This window comes from Rhinoderma darwinii, chromosome 1, assembly GCF_050947455.1.
Source record: "Rhinoderma darwinii isolate aRhiDar2 chromosome 1, aRhiDar2.hap1, whole genome shotgun sequence".
Classification (NCBI taxonomy): Eukaryota; Metazoa; Chordata; class Amphibia; order Anura; family Rhinodermatidae; genus Rhinoderma; species Rhinoderma darwinii.
The window spans coordinates 424,694,433-424,715,365 of record NC_134687.1 but is presented as its reverse complement, the minus strand read 5'-3'; the positions used below and the strand labels follow the sequence as shown (position 1 = coordinate 424,715,365).

General features: G+C 45.5%; 1 protein-coding gene across 2 annotated transcripts in view; it reads right to left on the bottom strand.

The window, feature by feature from the left end:
* CFAP73 (cilia and flagella associated protein 73) overlaps nt 1-17,788 on the bottom strand; it is a 35,464-nt gene extending 17,676 nt beyond the window's left edge. The window contains exons 1-2 of one of the 2 annotated variants that reach the window (XM_075853467.1): nt 17,710-17,788; nt 11,206-11,311 (exon numbers count right to left, since the gene is read on the bottom strand). In XM_075853467.1, coding sequence (XP_075709582.1) covers nt 11,206-11,311; nt 17,710-17,768 — 165 coding nt within the window. In that variant the 5' untranslated portion in view covers nt 17,769-17,788. Of the gene's footprint in view, nt 1-11,205; nt 11,312-16,522; nt 16,612-17,709 lie in introns of those variants that run through there. The other variant, XM_075853476.1, reaches the window with a different exon arrangement.
* Nucleotides 17,789-20,933: the final 3,145 nt, after the last annotated feature.

The window sequence follows — 20,933 nt, the reverse complement described above, 5'->3', positions numbered from 1 at the left end:
ATTATAGAAAAAAATGTAACCGTTAAAAAAGTACACATATTTGTCATAAATGTCGGATAGATGCGAGTGCCACCTTTGGGACCCGCACCTATCTCTAGAACGGGGCACCCTAAACCTACCGCTCTGTGTTGTGGCTGAAGCGTTTGATTTCCGACAATGAATTACAGAAGCAGCGTAGCTCAGCTTTCCGTAACTCCCATAGTAGTGAACGGCAGTTACGAAAGCAGCGTAGCATGCGAGCTACCTCGTAACTTCCATGCGTAGCTCAGCGAGCTACGCGGTTTCCGTAATTCATGCTCGGGAATCACACGCTTCAGCCACAACACAGAGCAGTGGAACGAGGGTTAGGGGACCCCGTTCTAGAAATTGAGGTGGGATCCGACATTTATGACATATGCGGTGGATGTGTCATAAATGTCTCTGATGGGAAAATCCCTCTAAGGGTATGTTCACACGACAGCGTCCGTAACGGCTGAAATTACGCGGATGTTTCCGCCTGAAAACATCCCAGTAATTTCAGCCGTAACGGCATGTGCAGGCGCTTGAACGCCGCGTCCATTACGGACGTAATTGGCGCTGCTATTCATTGGAGTCAATGAATAACGGCTCCAATTACGGCCAAAGAAGTGACAGGTCACTTCTTTGACGCGGGCGTCTATTTACGCGCCGTCATTTGACAGCGGCGCGTAAATATACGCCTCGTGTGAACAGACAAACGTCTGCCCATTGCTTTCAATGGGCAGATGTTTGTCAACGCTATTGAGGCGCTATTTTCGGACGTAATTCGGGGCAAAAACGCCCGAATTACATCCGTAATTAGTGTGTGTGCACATACCCTAAGGGCAATGCTCCCTAGGGGAAAAGAAAACCCTTTTAGGGTATGTGCACACACAAAATAAAAAAAGTCTCAAAATACGGAGCTGTTTTCAAGGGAAAACAGCTCCTGATTTTCAGATGTTTTTTAATCAAAGTCGCGTTTTTTGCTGCGTTTTTAACGGCTGTTTTTGGAGCGTTTTTTCTATAGAGTCTATGAGTCACTTCTTTTTCGCGGGCGTTTTTTTACGTGGCCGTTTTTAAAAACGGCCGCATAAAAAAACGCCCCATCGGAACAGAACTCTGTTTTTCCCATTGAAATCAATGGGCAGATGTTCGGAGGCGTTCTGCTTCCGATTTTTCAGCCGTTTTTCGGGACGTTTACAGCCCGAAAAACGGCTGAAAACACTCCGTGTGAACATACCCTTAAAGGCCCAGAGTTTTTCGGTGCCGATTTTGACGCGGAAACCATATCGGAATCGTTCCCAAAATCGACATGTCCTGTCTTGCCACGGTTCCGCCCCTGACCTCCCATTGAAATCAATGTGAGGCAGAAAAATCCTGAGGCGCTAGTTTCCAAGCGTTTTTCACTGTGTTTGTTTTTTGCCTGCGGTCCCTGCATTAGCTACAATGGCCTTGAGCTAAAAACGCGGCAAAGACTGCGCCAAAGAATTTTGAGGCAGATTTTTTCTGCCTGCAAAAACTGTGTGAACTAGGCCTAACCAGCTGCATCTCCACAAGGAAAATCAGTACCTTCCAAGAGAACCATGGGGGGAGGAACAGTGTGAAAGTTTCAGCATGTTTTTGGATAAGGGTATGTTCACACGCAAACTCAAAAACGTCTGAAAATACGGAGCTGTTTTCAAGGGAAAACAACTCCTGATTTTCAGACGTTTTTTTTAAGCCACTCACGTTTTTCGCTGCTTTTTTTACGGCCGTTTTTGGAGCGGTTTTCAATAGAGTATGAAAAACAGCTCCAAAAACGTCCCAAGAAGTGACCTGCTCCTCTTTTCCGTGTCCGTTTCTTTTTAAAAACGGCCCATCGGAACAGAACGCCATTTTTCCCATTGAAGTCAATGGGCAGATGTTTGGAGGCGTTCTGCTTCCGATTTTTTGGCCGTTTTTCGGGCGTTTACGGCCCGAAAAACAGCCGAAAATAGGCCGTGTGAACATACCCTAAAGTTACAGGACAGTCTGTTTGAATATTCTGAATCCAGTTTAGAAAGAAAAACAAAAGCAAAAGACCTGGAGTTGCCTGGGGAGTAAATGGGAAGGTTCCATAGTCACTATTGAATGCAGGAGTTTTGTTTCTAGACCTGAAAGCAGGCTCATTCGTTAGGCTGAACCTTGGTGCGATCTTAGGGCGGATTTACACGTACGTGATATACGTCTGTGCAACGCGCGTGATTTTCACACGTGTCGTACGGACCTATGTTAGTCTATGGGGCCGTGCAGACAGTTCGTGATTTTTGCGCAGCGTGAGTCCGTTGCGTAAAAATCACAACATGTCCTATATTTCTGCGTTGCTCGTGCATCACGCACCCATTGAAGTCAATGGGTGCGTGAAAATCACACGCACCACACGGAAGCACTTCCGTGGGACAAGCGTGATTCGCGCAACAGCAGTCAAAAGTATGTTTGCAAACAGAAAAGCACCACGTGCTTTTCTGTTTACAAACATCCAAACGGAGTGTCATAATGATGGCGGCTGCGCGAAAATCACGCAGCCGCACATCCTATGTGATGACACACTGAGCTGTTAAGTGCCTTTTGCACACGCAAAACGCCACGGTTTTTGCGAGCGCAAAACGCACACGCACGTGTAAATCCCCCCTTAAAGGCAGGGATATGCTTCATATCAACCCTTCTGTCCTGAGGAAAGGTGTGAACCTTGAGAGCATGCGGAAATGCGTCTGTAAGGGTATGTTATTGGCCACCGCAAGTGAGTGGAGTTTCGGCCGCGGCTACAACAGATCGCTCTCTAAGGACTCACTGAAAATTTTTGCCGGTTTTGGCATACTTTATATGGGAGCACGGGCCGAAAATGCGGGTGGCTGTCCGCGTCCACCAGCGGCTGGCCGTACCTGTAATCGCGGACCATGATTACGGGGGCGCAGCCATGTGCAAGAGGCCTAAACTGCATAAAAAACGCTAGCGTTATTAAAATGCAACATGCGTTTTTGGTGGCGTTTCTCATTTATTGTCATATTGTATATGCTTTTTTTCTAGCGTTTTTTGAAGTCCTATAGTTAAGAAAATGGGAAAAACGCCTGAACAAAAACACCATACCCAGAGCATACTGCATTTGGAAAAAAAACAAAAAACGCCACTGACCACAAAATTGCCCCAAAAACGGCACAGAACCAAAACGCATTTTATATTTTACTATAGACTTTAATGTAACATCTGGCCGAACTAAAAAAAAGCACCACAAAAGGCTCCCAAAACCGCCATAAAAAAAACGCAGCAAAATGCTGTGTGTAGTTTAATAGTTTAAGCAAAACCAATGGATTTCTATAAAACAAAAGAAAAGCCTGCTGAGCCCAACAAAAACCTGTTCTTATAATACACTTGTTTATTGGAAAACATTTTGTATCTTTTTTTGGAATGTTGCGGAAAAACTATTTTTAAAGTATAATAGCCTGCTTGATAAAGTACAGTGTGGAAAACAAACACTATTGTAGTTGTAGAAGCCCCTCTCCACACCACTGCTACTGCAGTGCTACTGCTATGGCTTTAACGGCCGTCACACAAACGTGTACAACGCTCATGTGAATAAGCACTAACTGGAATATTCCCTATCTTTTCTGTGGTCAGTAACTGATGCTAAATACATAAAAACTTAAAGATTCCAGTGGCCTAGTCAGAAGCTTGTCAACTGAAATGAGGAACTTTAGGTCATTTTCACATGGCCACTTGGTCAGTATTTTGTATAAGGACTCATGCACACGTCAGTATTCTGGTCAGTATTTGGAGGCCAAAACCAGGAGTGAAATATAAACATGTAGGGTGAGTTGACACGTTGCGTAAATACTGCAGGTTTTCCGCAACGGAATTCATTGTGGAAAATCCGCAGCAACTACAGCAGCAACTGAGTGGATGAGATAGAACAAATCTCATCCACGCGCTGCGTAAATACGGAGCGGAAAAGCCGCTCAGAAATTGACGTGCGCTGCAGAGTTTTATTCCGAAGCATGTCAATTGTATTTGCATAAACACTGCTTATTTGTTGCGAGTTTTCCCTATTAAAGGACGGGTGTCGCGGATTTTTTTTTTTTTAATATAATATTGCTTTTAGTATGTTATTAAAATACATTTTATTTATTTGTGTGTTCGTGTTTTACTTTTTTCTTTTTTCTAACTTTTACTTCACTATGGGGGCTGCCATTTTGTTTTTCATCTCTTTAGGTGTCGATTAACGACACATACTGAGATGGAATACGGCAGCTACAGTGCATAGGAGTTAATGAACGGGAGCCGTTCCATTGACTTTGCTCTCTGGCTCTGTACTGCGCAGACGCAGGTCAGAGTCACACAGAGCAGAGCAGCTGTTTGCATGGAGAAAGCAGGCGCCATCATGAAGACCAGCTGCACTGCAGGTAAGATGTGTGTCTCTGCATGTCCCACTCTCTATCTCACAGACACCCGCTCTCGTGAACCCCGACGGGCTCCCCCGACGCCCCCCCTGTATGAAGGACACATGATGCAACATGCTGAGACTGTTTGGGGATGTGACTAATGAACCTCTCAGTCTCAGCACAACTACAGAGATTTACCGTTCAGGGGTCTGGGAAAGCTGGGTGACCACCATTACCCATCCTACTGGAGTGTGAGAGGTTCATTAGTCACATCCCCAAACACACTCCAGTAGGAGGGGTAATGGTGGTCACCCAGCTTTCCCAGAAGCAGATATAACCAGGAAAGGGCTGGATGGACGGGCTGAGGGTGCACAGGGTTTTTGGTGATCCCCCTCTGTCATGTGATCGGACCTAGGTTACCGATTCCTCAGACGGGGTTCATGTGACTATAAATCTGTCCATAACAAGAGACAGTGCACTCAGGACAAGCCCTGCCCTCATGCCGTAGTTGTGTGGTTCTGTCTGCAGTGATGGCGGTGGGTGGCTCTGACACCCGCCTCCCCCGTCGGGTCATCTCAGGACAGAAGGGGTGTCCGGATTGGAGACACAGCGCCGCACCTGTCCTCAGGTTGTGTCTGGTATTGCAGTTCACCTCCATTGAAGTGAATAGGACAGAGCTGTAATACCACACACGACCTGAGGACAGGTGCGGCGCCATGTTTTCCTGGACGACCCCTTTAAGACTTTTCCCGTGTGTGTGTGGCAGAGCGGAGTGTGCACGGGCGCCGCTGATACTTCATAGCCGCTTATCAGCTGTTTTGAAGAATCAGCGGCGAGCACCCCCCCCCCCCCCCCACACACACACACACACAAATCCCCCAAACACGCAAAAATCAAGTGTAATCAAGCGTTTTTTTATGTGGTTTTTTTGCACGTAAAATGTGCAAAAAAAAAACATGTCAAATACACGCCGTGTGAACCGGTCAACTGAAAAGTCATTCACTTCACTTTCATCATTCTAAGGCTGGGTTCACACTACCTATTTATCGCCTTTAAAGACGGCTCCAAAACGTCGGCAAACATATGCCCATTCATTTGTATGGGTTTGCCGACGTACTGTGCCGACGACCTGTAATTTTACGCGTCGCTGTCAAAAGACGGCGCGTAAAATAACAGCCTCGGCAAAGAAGTGCAGGAATTCAATGAAGAACAGCTCCAAATTACGGCCGTAATTGACGCCTCGCAAAACGCGAGTACGAGCAATTACGTCTGAAATGACGGAGCTGTTTTCTCCTGAAAACAGCTCCGTCATTTCAGACGTAAATGCAGTTAGTGTGTCCACATACCCTAAGGGTATGTTCACACACAATGTTTTCAGCTAAAAAATCGGAAGCAGAACGCCTACAAGCATCTACCCATTGGTTTCAATGGGAAATACGGCGTTCTGTTCCGACAGGGCGTTTTTTACGTGGTAGTTTTCCAAAAACGGCACGTAACAAGACGCCCGACCAAAATGAAGTGCACATCACTTCTTGGGACGTTTTTGGAGCCGTTTTTCATTGACTTTACAGAAAAACAGCTCCAAAAACGGCCGTTAAAAAACGCGAGTTTGATTAAAAAATGGCTGAAAATCAGGAGCTGTTTTCCCTTTGTTTAGTAAGCGTGTGAACATACACTTAGGCTATGTTCCCACGGAGTATTTTGCCGAGTTTTTTGATGCGGAAACCGCGTCGCAAAACTCGGCAAAAACGGCCCTAAAATGCCTCCCATTGATTTCAATGGGAGGCGTCGGCGTCTTTTTCCCGCGAGCAGTAAAACTGCCTCGCGGGAAAAAGAAGCGACATGCCCGATCTTCGGGCGTTTACGCCTCTGACCTTCCATTGACTTCAATGGGAGGCAGAGAAAGCTAATTTCGCTGTGTTTTATGCCTGCGGCGCTCAATGGCCGCGGGCGAAAAACGGCGGGAAAATCGGCGTGGAGGGAGAGGAAAATCTGCCTCAAACTTCCAAACGGAATTTTGAGGCAGATATTCCTCCTGCAAAATACTCTGTGTGAACATAGCCTTAGCATTTTGGTGTGTCCTATAACTTCTTCCAGCTGCAGAATCACACCCAATATGGCTGCCGGACACTGCTTAGCAATTTGAAGACACCTTTTCCTGGCTTGTGAGAGGGGGGGGGGGGGGGGGGGTGAGGTTCCCTCCCACATTTACAGCAGCTGTGAGTCAGGTTGCTTTGCCTTATTCACCTTGCTGTAATTCTGGGAAGTGCTCCCCCTGGTGGCCAACATTGGAAAACATGTCAAATTATTATTTAATTTTTAATACTTTCCACCATACGGAAAAAAAAAAAAATACAGCAAAAAACGTAAAAAATATAATTGAAGTAAGTAACGACACTTAAAAAAAAAGGTTTAATTTGCGACACATTCCCTTTAAACTCAATGGCGAGATTAAACCTGCAACAAATAGCAATTGTTGCGTTTTTTGCTCCGGGTTTGCAACGAAAAAAAAAACATAAAAAATCCCATACTTACCCAGAAGTCTGTGTTCCTCCCTCCAGCGCGGCCTTCTGGGATGATGTTTCATCCCATGTGACCGCTGCAGCCAATCACAGGCTGTAGCCTCGGTCACATGGGATGAAACATCATCCCAAGAGGCTGGCCTGGATGACGCTCCATCCCATGTGACCGCCGCTGCAGCGGTCTCCTGGGATGAAACATTGGTGCGGTTTTTCGCCCGGAATTCCCTGCAGAGCACAGGGTGGATATACTGCGTGCTTTTACAGAACTAAAGGCTGAGCAAGAGAAGTTCTATGGGTCAAGATATCAATAAACCTTGATTTAATATTAAGAGTTTTATTAGCCACTTTATACGTGATGTTGATGGTCATTAAAAACATATGTGAGGAACGGCAGCTTGCATTGGGCCTGTTTAGGATTGTCACGATACCAGAATTTGGACTTTGATACCGATATTCTGTGTAGTATTACGATTCTCGATTGTGGGACAAAAATACATGACCTAGACCATCAGTAACTTTAGAATCTGGACGTTAAGGCTACATTCACACGACAGTAAAAAACAGCTGTTTTTTTTTTAACGGCCCGTGAATATTGGCCATCAAAAAATAGGACATGTCCTATTTTTGCCCATTTTAACGGCCAGACGGCTCCCATACAAGTCAATGAATCAGTTTTTACCGGCCGTTTTTCAGGAATTAATCCTTGTAACGTCTGGTAAAAATTTATCCTGGCCGAGGACTCCCCGCAGACAGCGCTACTTTGAGCACTGAGCCCGGGGAAGCCCTTGACATTACTGTCCATATAAGGACAGTGAAGTCAGGGCTTTCAACAATGGAATCCTCAGCCAGAGCATCGCAAGATCTCTGACCGGGGACTCCAGTCTTCTAGATAGCACCCCTCCATGTAGATAGCACCGCCCTGCCTGAAGATAGCAAGTGCCCCCCCATCCACAATAGATAGCGCCAATGTAGCCCCCTGTAGGAGCGGAATCCCCGGCTCGCTCTGGCAGGGGATTCCACTCTCCTGACGTTACTGTTCATATATGTCAGGGGCTCCGTCTATGATTCCGCTCCAACAGTGAGCTACAGTGGCACTATCTACAGGGGAGGGGGCTGGTATCTTTCTACATGGGCATTGTGGCACTATCTACAGGGGACACTGGTGCTATCTACATGGGCACTGTGGCACTATCTACAATGGGCACTCTGGCACTATGTCACTTTATATGTGGGCACTGGCTCTATGTGGGCATTATCTACAGTGGGCACTGTAGAACTATCTACAGGGATATTGCAGCACAATCTACATGGGCACTGTGGTGTTTTCAGGGGGTTGGGACAAAAAAAACTCCTGACAAATGAAATCCATCCTTGTTTGTCACCCGTTTGCCATGTGTTTTTCATGGCCGTTAAAAACAGCCATTAAAAACAGACAGACGGACTGGAAATGGATAAGGCCTTATTCACACAACAGTTAAAAATGGCCGTGTGACGGCCGTTCTTTTAACGGCCGTCACACGGCCATTTTCAGAACAATGGTGTTCTATGGGTGTATTCACATGGCCGTTTTTTTTTTTTTAAATGGCCCGTGAATAATGGGCGTCAAAAAATAGGACATGTTCTATTTTTGGCCGTTTTAACGGCCTGACGGCCCCCATAGAAGTCAATGGATCCGTTTTTAACGGCTCTCAATACGTGTAACAACCGTTAAAAACGGATCTGTGACATGGCGATTGGCTAGTTCCCTTGCTGGCTATCGGCGGCTCGATGACACTCACTCACCGATGCCGCACCGACCTCTTCGCGTGTGGTCTCTCGTCTTCATGGGTTCTGCGAAGGCAACGAGATGACGTCATCGCGCCGCCTTTGTAGATCCCGTTCAGACGAGACACCACGAGTGAAGACGAGCTGCAATGGTGAGTGTCATCACGTCGCCTTCGCAGATCCAGTGAAGAAGAGAGACCTTATCTGAAGAAGACAGCACTGCATCGGTGAGTGTGTAGGGCATTCATGTCGGGCTGTGTGGCATCTATATCGGGGCTGTGTGGCATATACGGGGAGATGTGTGGCATATACGGGGAGGTGTGTGGCATATACGGGGAGGTGTGTGACATATACGGGGAGGCTGTGTGTTGCATCATATACGGGGAGGTGTGTGTGTTGCATCATATACGGGGAGGTGTGTGTGTTGCATCATATACGGGGAGGTGTGTGTGTTGCATCATATACGGGGAGGTGTGTGTGTTGCATCATATACGGGGAGGTGTGTGTGTTGCATCATATACGGGGAGGTGTGTGTGTTTCATCATATACGGGGAGGTGTGTGTGTTGCATCATATACGGGGAGGTGTGTGTGTGTGTGTTGCATCATATACGGGGAAGTGTGAGACGCATCATATACAGGGAGGTGTGTGACGCATCATATACAGGGAGGTGTGTGACGCATCATATACAGGGAGGTGTGTGACGCATCATATACAGGGAGGTGTGTGACGCATCATATACAGGGAGGTGTGTGACGCATCATATACAGGGAGGTGTGTGACGCATCATATACAGGGAGGTGTGTGACGCATCATATACAGGGAGGTGTGTGACGCATCATATACAGGGAGGTGTGTGACGCATCATATACAGGGAGGTGTGTGACGCATCATATACAGGGAGGTGTGTGACGCATCATATACAGGGAGGTGTGTGACGCATCATATACAGGGAGGTGTGTGACGCATCATATACAGGGAGGTGTGTGACGCATCATATACAGGGAGGTGTGTGACGCATCATATACAGGGAGGTGTGTGACGCATCATATACAGGGAGGTGTGTGACGCATCATATACAGGGAGGTGTGTGACGCATCATATACAGGGAGGTGTGTGACGCATCATATACAGGGAGGTGTGTGACGCATCATATACAGAAGGTAGGTATGTGGCATCATATACAGGAGGTGTGTGGCATCATATACAGGAGGTGTGTGGCATATACAAGGAGGCTGTAAATAGTGTCTAGGTGAACATGTGACCTTCCTTTGGGTGTTTTCAGGGAGTTGGGACAAAAAAAGCCTGACCAATGAAATTCATCAGTTTTTTTAACGGCCATGAAAAACTGATGCAAAACGGATGTCAAACGGCCATTAAAAACGGACAGACGGACTGGAAATGGATGAAAATTTGGAGACACACTGATGCAAAACGGCCATGAAATACTGACAGTTGATCAGGTTTTAAGGGCCTGTTCACATCAAGGTTCGCTTTCTGTTCCGGGGTTCCGTCGGAGGTTTCCATCGGGTGAACCCCGCAACGGAAAGTGAAAGTGACAGCACAGCTTCCGTTTCAGTCACCATTGATCTCAATGGTGACAGAGACATCGCTAATGGTTTCCGTTCGTCACCATTCCGGCAGGTTTCCGGTTTTCCGACTGAATCAATAGCGTAGTCGACTCTGCAATTGATTCTGTCGTAAAACCGGAAACCTGCCGGACTGGTGATGAACGGAAACCATTAGCGATGTTTCCGTCACCATTGAGATCAATGGTGACTGAAACGGAAGCTGTGCTGTCACTTTCACCTTCCGTTGCAGGGTTTACCCGACGGAAACCTCCGACGAAACCTCGGAACGGAAATGAACGGTGATGTGAACAGGCCCTAATGGACATTTTTTTCCACGGTCGTGTGAATATAGCCTTAAAATTTAGAGACACACTGATGTAAAATAGCCATGAAAACTGACAGTTGATCAGTTTTTAATGGACAGTTTTTTTCACTGTCATAGGAATGTAGCCTTAGGCCCCATGCACACAAACGTGCTTTTGCGGCCGCAATTCCCCCGAAAATCCACAAGAGAATTGCGGCCCATTCATTCCTGTGGGACCATGCATACGACTGTGGTTTCCACGGTCCGTGTATGGCCCAGGAGCCCGGACCGCAGAAAGAAAGGGCATGTCTTATTACGGCCGTGTTCTGATGTCCAGGCTCATAGGAAATAATGAACGCGTCCATGTGCCCGGCCCGCGATTTGCGGGCAGCTTGCAGGTGACACTCCGCTGCCGGCCGACCTGAAAATCAAGGCCGTGCACATGGCTACGGTCGTGTGCATGAGGCCTTAGATAGAAGTAACATCAAAGCACTGAATTTTTACATTTGATACTGTGATGTGGTTTTACAGGAAAGCAGCTAGAGGTCGGTTTTGGAGCTGTACTAGAATGTAAAGAGTTACCGTGGCCTTAATGTTCTGTTATTTGAGCAATATTTCTCTATTCATTGAGAAATAGAAAGGAAAAAAGAGAACCTCTTTTTGGGTGTTTAAAGCTTGTTCAACTTCAATCATCTCCCGCTTCTTCTCCAGAATTCTTGTAGCAGGTGTCAGGAAATCATCCTCTCGATCTGGCATTCGCCTGTAAAATAAAACCAGTACAATGCAATGATAAACATCCCATTACTGTAGTAGGACTATGGTTGTGTCTATACTCTATCATGACAGTGTCATCTCTGCTACAAACACACTTACCTTGTAATTCCTAATAAAATTAAAAATTCCTACCTAATACTACCAATCCCAGCAATGGGGACTGGCAACAATCTTTTCCTGCACGATGGGGGATGGAAGTACTGGTGCACTGGAAACACTCGCTTTACTTTTGCGATACAGAAGATGACCACACTGAATTTGCACAAGAGCGCGCAGTCCTAGCGTGATAACCTGTACTTACTGCTACACAACAACAAGCTCAGCTCTGCCTATTTGAATTTGCATGGAGTATTTATTAGTGTGAAGTAATTTCTAATAAATACTTATTATGGAAAAGAAGGGCACCCTCTTCAGCAGTGGTACTCAACCGGGGTGCCGCGACACTCCTCTGAACCACTGGCACAGCCGTGCTTTCTCTCCTCGTCGTCACATTGCGAACTGCATGTGAGGAGGAGGAGATTTTTTGCAGCCCCCTTGTAGATAGCAACCTCTACCTCACTAGATGGCACCCCCCACGGTTACGCTGTGGACGGGTATTCCGCTTCCGGAATTACCCTTGTTTTGACTGTCCATATGTGGACACAGACATCAAGTGCTCCATCCAGGAGCGGAATTCCTGGCCACAGGGGGATTCCACTCCTTCAGGGAGCTATAGTGGCACTATTTACAGGAAGGGGGGTGGGAGTTGCCATCTACAAGGGGGCCATGTGGCACTACCTACAAGGGGGCCGTGTGGCACTACCTACAAGGGGGCCGTGTGGCACTACCTACAAGGGGGCCGTGTGGCACTACCTACAAGGGGGCCGTGTGGCACTACCTACAAAGGGGGCCGTGTAGCACTACCTACAAAGGGGGCCGTGTGGCACTACCTACAAGGGGGCTGTGTGGTACTACCTACAAGGGGGCTGTGTGGTACTACATACAAGGGGGCTGTGTGGCACTACCTTCAAGGGGGCTGTGTGGCACTACCTTCAAGGGGGCTGTGTGGCACTACCTTCAAGGGGGCTGTGTGGCACTACCTTCAAGGGGGCTGTGTGGCACTACCTTCAAGGGGGCTGTGTGGCACTACCTTCAAGGGGGCTGTGTGGCACTACCTTCAAGGGGGCTGTGTGGCACTACCTTCAAGGGGGCTGTGTGGCACTAACTTCAAGGGGGATGTGTGGCACTACCTACAAGGGGGCTGTGTGGCACTACCTACCAGGGGGGCTGTGTGGCACTACCTACAAGGGGCATCTGTGAGTGGGGGGCCGATGGTCATTTTACTGTGTGTGGGGGGCTGATGGTCATTTTACTGTGAGTGGCGGGCTGATGGTCATTTTACTGTGAGTGGCGGGCTGATGGTCATTTTACTGTGAGTGGCGGGCTGATGGTCTTTGAGTGGTTTCCACCTCTGACCTCCAATTGAAATTAATACGAGGCAGAAAATACCTGCGGAGCTCGTTTGGAGTGCTTTTCTGCCTGCGTCATTTGCATTAGCTTCAACGACTTAAAAAAAGGCAGACAAAAAAAAAGCAGACAAAAAAAACACGCAAAAAACGCTGTCAATTCAAAATCTGCCTCAAAATTCCTGAAGGAACTTTGAGGCAGATTTTTTCTGCCTTACAAAAAATGTTGTGTGAACATAACCTATTTTTTTTTCCAGGGGTGCCTCAAGTCTGAAAAAACTGTGAAACTCTGCTCTACAGTAAGGGTATGTTCACACGATGAGAGGCATTTACGTGTGAAAAGACAGACTGTTAACAGCTGCCTCGTTTCACACGTAAATGCTCCTCCTCGTAATTTACGAGGCGTCTGAGACGCTCGGAGACGCTCGTAAATCTTGAGCTGTGCTTCATTGAGTTCAATGAAGAACAGCTCAAATTACGTGGCAAAGAAGTGTCCTGCACTTCTTTGCCGAGGCAGTCCATTTACGTGTCGTCGTTTGACAGCTGTCAAACGACGACGCGTAAATGACAGGTTGTCTGCACAGTACGTCGGCATACCCATTCAAATGAATGGGCAGATGTTTGCCGACGTATTGCAGCCCTATTTTCAGACGTAAAACGAGGCATAATACGCCTCGTTTACGTCTGAAAATAGGTCGTGTGAACCCAGCCTAAGGGCTCGTCCACACATAACAGAAGTGCCACGTTTTTTCCGGCCGGAAAAAATGCAGCAGAATACAGTAGCAGCATAGTGGATGAGATTTAAAAAATCTCATCCACATGCTGCGTAAGATTTCTGAGCCAAAATTGAACTGCAGTATTTTTCGGAGTGCAGCTTGTCAATTCCTGCTGCGGAAAGTGTCCAGAATTGCTGCGTTTTGCAGGAGATGCCACCATCTCCCAACATTGAAAAAAACGCAGCAATTCCGCACCCTTTTCTGCCGTAAAAACCGCAGGAAATGGTGCGTTTTTGCCGCAGTGGAAAGCCTTTGACTTTCAACGGAATTGCTGCAGAAATTTTCTGCAGCAATTCCGTTGTGTGTGGACAAGCCCTAAGAAGGTGCATTGTGTGCAATGCAATAATATAATATTTTTCTCTAAACCACTTTTTACAAGAAAACAATTCTAGTAACAGAGAAGGCAAATCTAATTCCGGACTAGAGATCGAGGGCACAGAGGGAACGACATGCACAGATTACAGCCTCCTGTAAGCAATGCCTATATTTTGCTGATGGTGCTTGCAGGGAAGCAGCAGGCAATATTATTGGTTTCAAACCAGTGCTTTACTGACAAACAGATGAAACCCAAAAGGGGAGAATATCAATAGCGTTGTAGGATTCAAGTATTTACAAGTCGTTGAAAGTGGCGCAAATTACGCCAAATGGCACACGTGGCATATTAAATGAGGCGCAACTTACTAGGCATGTTAGACGCACTTCTCTTCCTTATGCCATCTCATTGTTGTCGTACTTATGCAACTAGAAGTCGTGCCTTAAAATGGGGAAAATAAACTCATTTGATGCATTTTAGGACGTCTTTTTATGGACACTCTGTTTATTATTAATGTAATGCAGTATTCTTCCATAATTACATTGAAAAGAAAGCGGAGTGCCATATTTATCATGCCCCCGACACTTATGAATTGTCTACAACTGGCAGGAAATGGAGTGTGGTTTGCAAGTTGTACACTTTACTAAATCAGCATGCACGATGTTGAGAAATACGGTGCTCGCTATACTTAGGCCTCACTCACACGAGCGTGAATCACGTCCTTGTGCTGTGCGTTGAAACAACGCAGCACACTGACCTATTGATTTCAATGGGGGCCGTTCACACATTCAGTGAGTTTCACGCAGCGAGAGTCCGCTGCATGAAACTCACTGCATGACCTATATTGGTGCGTTATCACGCACCTACGCGCCCATTGAAGTCAATGGGTGCGTGAAAACGACATGCACATGGTGCGTGATTTGCGCATCCATTCAATTGATAAAAAAAAATAAAAAATAAAAAAAATGACAAAAATCACAAAGCACACTGATGCATAACGCAACACACACGGACCCGATTCACGCGCGTAAATCTGATACGATCGTGTGAATGAGGCCTTACACTGCAATAGCTCTCGTTGGTAATACATACATATCCCTCCCTTAATGACCAAGCTATTTTTTACGTTTTTCCATCGTCGCATTCCAATAGCTATAAGTTTTTGATTTTTGCGTCGACATAGCTGTATAAGGTCTTGTTTTTTGCGGGACAAGTTGTGTTTTTTAATAGCATCATTTTGGGGCACATATTATTTATTGATTAACTTTTTTTGGGGGGTAATAGAAAAAAAACCAGCAATTTCACCACATTTTTTTGCGTCCTAAATTTACGCCGTTTACCGTATGGTATAAATAACATAATAACTTTATTTAGTTGTTCCGATTGCAACAATACCAAATTTATATAGATTTTGTATGTTTTACTACTTTTAGGGCTTATTCGGACGAACGTGATATAAGTCCGTGCAACGCGCGTGATTTTCACGTGTCTCGCACAGACCTATATTAGTCTATGGGGCCGTACAGACAGTCCGTGATTTTTGCGCAGTGTGAGTCCGCTGCGTAAAACTCACGACATGTCTGTTCTTTGTGCGTATTTCGCGCATTACGCACCCATTGAAGTCAATGGGTGCATGAAAATCACGCGCACCACACGGAAGCACTTCCGTGGGACGCGCGTGATTCGCGCAACAGCTGTAAAACTATGAATGTAAACAGAAAAGCACCACGTGCTTTTCTGTTTACAAACACCCAAACGGAGTGTCATAATGATGGCGGCTGCGCGAAAATCACGCAGCCGCGCATCATACGGGGCTGACACACGGAGCCATTAAGTGCCTTTTGCGCACGTAAAACGCAGCGTTTTTTGCGCACGCAAAACGCACACGCTCGTGTGAATCCAGACTAACACCGTAAAATCCCTTGTTTTCAAAATTATTTGTTTTTGTGTCTCTATATTTGGAGAGAAAACTTTTTTATTGTTCCGCCGATGCAGTTGTATGAGGGCTTTGTTTTGCGGGACGACTTGTCGTTTTTATTGGTACCATTTTGGAGTACACGCGACTTTTTGATCACTTTTTATCACATATTTTTTAATGCAGGATTCAAAGAAAACAGCAATTTTTGCTTTGCTTTTACTTTTTTAGGCCTTCGCTCAGCGGGTTACATAACGTAATAACTTTATAGTTGGGGTCGTTACGGATGTGGTGATACCAAATATGTGTAACTATTTTACTTTTTAATAAGAAAGCGGTTTGTAAGGGGAGAAAGTGGGTTTTTCATATTTATTTACTAAATATATATATATAGTACAGCTGCAATCGTAACATCCCTTAGAAAAAAAGATAACACATTTTTTAAACCACATTGCTCATGGCATGAACATATAAAGCGGAAAAAAAAATATTTTTTCCCATTCCCCCGGTAAATAAATTGATAACATTAGGAAACGAAATTACATCTACCCCAATATGGTGAAATTTTTTTTTTTTTTAAAATACAATCAGTCCTGCAAAAAAAACATACGGCTACGTGAACGGAAAAATAACAAAACATGGGTTTATGTGGCGACAAAAAAATGTATTCTCATAAAACTTGCTTTTATTTAGCAAAAGTACTAAAGCATAAAAAGCTATACAGATAGATAATGGAAGCTGTGCTCACACTAGCAGCTTGTCCTCGAACGCCGCGCGGAAATATTCCCGTAGCTCGCACTCCATGTTTACCACACCGGACAGCAACACTCAGTGTACGGCCGTCACCATGGAGACTCGCGCCCCGCCCCTTCAGACAACAACTTTCTTGGTATGCAGCAGGAAGTCTCCTTCTTATGCGGCCATCTTTAAATTGGGCAGAGTAAGAAGTTGGAGCCTCTGTTAACTGTACCTGGGTGTGGGATCGGTCCCGCAGTTTTCACTTGTCGGTTTTCTAGGACCCCAAAGATCCCGCATAACAGAATTGTTCTTTTATTGGGGGGAGGGGGTAGTCGAGGACCGGTTAAAATAGTTAGGGAAGCATGGTGGAGCAAAGATGGCGTTGTGGGCTAGTGAAGGTGGAGGGACTCCTAGCGTCAACTCCCTGCACTGCGTTCGGTCCGGGACCGAACATGCTCGTGTGAACCCAGCCTTAGAAGTCCCAGCAGCCAGACCCCAATCCATTAGTTTTATTAACTGTATAGTTACCGCTCATTAAAATAAATGCATCTTTTTGTATGATGTCCTTTCCTGTAACAAGTCTCTAAGAATCGGATTGCATGAGTTGGTTGTCCTGCTGGTTTGAGTTGTCTTTGCCTGTCGTCCGCTTCTGTCTGGAGTGATACATTTACTAGTTATTCTATGATCTGTAACCACCTAGTCCGTTTACATTTTGTTTTCCAAACTAGGCATATGCATTATTTGGATAGTTTATATATTTATTTATTTATTATACACCCATTTACATTGGATATTATTTGAGTATTTTGTAGTATTACTTGTTGGGTCAAGCGATGTCTAATAGTTTGTGATTGTTTACAACTATGTTCACATTTGCGGTTCTTCTCCATCAGGTTTACGTTACATTTTAAAGGGCAGAACAGTGAAATACAGGACGAAACATGATAGAAACCGTGCGAGCCATAAGTCAATAAAAGACATCAGAATAGGTTTCAGGTCATTATAGGTTGTTGGAATACTGGATTTGGATTTGTCCTATTCCCCATCTATCCTGTAATAACGGAACCCGTGATGTCAGTGTGAACAGGGCCTACTCAATGTATTTATTATTTCAATGACTGTAAAGATTCAGAGATCTTAATATGAGACTGCTTTTATTCTACCATCCCCAAGGTTGTACGGAGTTTATATGCCCACCTTATTTTCATAGCCCTGTCCTCTGGGACTGTACGTCCTTGTGTTCCCGTGGCACCCATTTCTGCTTCATATTCTGTTGCTGTGGCAACTACTAGTAGGATGGTGAGACAAAGACGCATTCACACGCCAACTCTCCTCTATTATAAAAGAGCTGTGGGATTAGCGGAGGCTGCGAGCTGAAGTGTGTCGCTTTTAAACGTCAATCCTGTAAGAACTATGGGATAAAACAATTACCCCCACCCTGCCCGGGTCAGAGGGGCCACCGTGCTCTCGAGAGTAGTCCAAGTATGTACCGACTGATGGCACAAAAGATGAATGTATTGAGGGCAGTGAAAAACTTTTTATTATTTAGGGCCACTAAGGGACAATAGAGCTGGAAGCATTCATGTAGTCACATTTTCTTCACTGTTCTGAAGACTTTTATGATTCTTCTGCAGAGTTTTTATTTCTTTTTTGCTGTCATGTTTCTGCCCATTATCTAATTCAAATGTTATGTTGTGATTTAACATACACAGAGAGCAGACTAATATATATATATATATATATATATATATATATATATATATATATTAGGCATGTGCCTAGAGCCCAGGTCAGCACCCCATTGACCGATAACAAGTGCCAAGTAGAATATGGGCAGGTATTTAGTTGAATCAATTCTATTTGCAAGGCTCTGTTTACATCTGTGTTGGAGTCGCAGATGTCATGAAAAGTAACGGGAAAATAGTCGAGCCCGCTGTGCAATTTTTTTTTTCCGGTAAAATGACTGACAAGATGATGGCAACCCTGTTGGACCCCTGTTGATGTCAGTCATGTGACGGATCCATCACCGCATTGAATTCCGTCTTTCTGCTCCTGTGATGGAACAGAAGAACTTAATTTCAGCCACGTTCAGGGTACGAACACACACAGCGTAAACACAGCGGACTTTCCGCAATGGATTAATTGCGGAAAATTCGCAGCGTATTATAGTAGCAGTGTGGGTGAGATTTCAACAAATCTCATCACACTGCGGAAAAATGCCGCCGAAAAAAACGCACATAAATTGACCTGCGGTGCGTTTTTTCCAACCCAGCATGTCAAGTAATGTTGCCGAATCGCAACTCTTCTGTTGCAGGTTTTTCCATTGAATTCACCTCTGGGACCCGCACCTATATCCTGTGGATATGTCATAAAAGTCCCTCATGGGAAAACCCCTTTAATAGTCATTAAGCCCATCATGTTTCTCACAGTCATAATGGACAACACTGTGTTAATATGCGAGGTACATGGTGGGGTTAATTTCTAATGTGAGGCACATGGCGTTTCAAAATTCATAATACCATGTGCCTCACATTAATAAGTGAAAGAAAGCAGGTTATTACGGTCGCGACGATACCAAATGTGTGTGTCTTATGTACTGAGACTTTTATTTTAATGTTGTAAAAAATCTATGTGTATTTTTTTTTGCCCTAACAGGAAATATGGTCAGACAGCCCTGGGGTCCTTCAATGGACCCTGGGCTGTCTGCCCATATATGGTATGTCCCTCAATCTCATCACAGGGATTCCCTGTGATGCTATCAAATGGGTATCCCCCTTCTCATTTTCCCCTTGAATGCTGCTGTCAGCTTTGATTGCGGTATTCAAGGCAATAGCGGCGGCGGCGGCAAGAAGAGGTTTGTCCGCTGTTAGAGCGGGCCTGCGGCTGTGTAAAACTACCATTGCCCCGCTCCTGACAAAAAGTGTGCACGCGCGGTCAGCATGATGTGATGCAGCCGGCACTACACTAATGAGCAGCGGCACCAGCACTGAAGACAGAGAACATGGGAGTGTTTTGCAGTGCGCCCACCATGTTCTGTCTTCAGTGCCGCCGCTCGTTAGTGCAGCGCCAGTCGCATCACACCATGCTGACCGCTCACACTAGTTGTCATGTGTTACAATACTAAGGGCCTGTTCACATCAGCGTTCAGTTTCCGTTAGACCTTTCCATCGGAGGATCCCATCAACGGAAAGGCAAACAGAAAACATAGCTTCCGTTTGCATTACCATTGATTTCAATGGTAATGCTTCCGTTGCTAATGGTTTCCGTTTGTCTCCGTTCCGCAAGGTTTCTGGTTGTTTTACAGACTCAATAGCGCAGTCGACGCTAGAGTTAATAGAATGGGGCAGAGCCAGAATTATAAATGCTGGAGAACCAGGCATTGTGCATTGAGGTAAGAATCAGCATAACAAGGAACACAGGTAATTGAATGTGAAGTATTAACCAACCATAATCCATAGTAATGTCCAGGTAAGTTAGTCAGGTAAGGTGGTCTGATGTATACTGGGTCTGGCTTCTCTATGGCAGAAGTGATTGGATGTCAGACTTCTGTGGATCTCAGAGCTTGACACAATATACTATATACATATCATCTGTCCCTGTGTCCACACGCCAATGTCTGGGGCCCAGAGGAGTAGGATAGGCACTGGAATGGGACTTACACTGACAATATGAAAAGCATATTGCGTTGGGGCTCTGAGACACAAATAAGTAGTCTGACCTTTTAGGCTGGATTCACACGAGCATGTTCGGTCCGTAATGGATGGAACGTATTTCGGCCCATTTCCCGGGCCGAACACAGTGCAGGGAGCCGGGCTCCTAGCATCATAGTTATGTACGACGCTAGGAGTCCCTGCCTCTCCGTGGAACTACTGTCCCGTACTGAAAACATGATTACAGTACGGGACAGTTGTCCGGCAGCGAGGCAGGGACTCCTAGCGTCGTACATAACTATGATGCTAGGAGCCCGGCTCCCTGCACTGTGTTCGGTCCGGGACTTGCGGCCGAAATACGTTCCGTCCATTACGGACCGAACATGCTCGTGTGAATCCAGCTTTACAGTTATTAGCCCCAATTACCCCTAAAGATCTGCCCCAGAGAAAAATCGAGAACCTGGATGCCACAGTGCCGCTCCATCAGGTCATTTTTTTAGTCAATCCAGCATGGGACTATTAATTGGAACATCCTGGATTATTAAGATCTATGATGTAGTAATGGATTATTATTGTATAAATTAGTTTACAAATGGTATAAGAGTATTTAAAATCTACATATTCATGATCATTTGTATTAAATAACCCAATAGAACAGTGTGAACTGACAACTGTACTAGGAGAATCAAGGGTTTGTTTTGTGCATTCACTAACATCACATTGTCCTTTGCTTGTATATTTGTCATTAGTATTCTGCCCTCGGAATTGTAT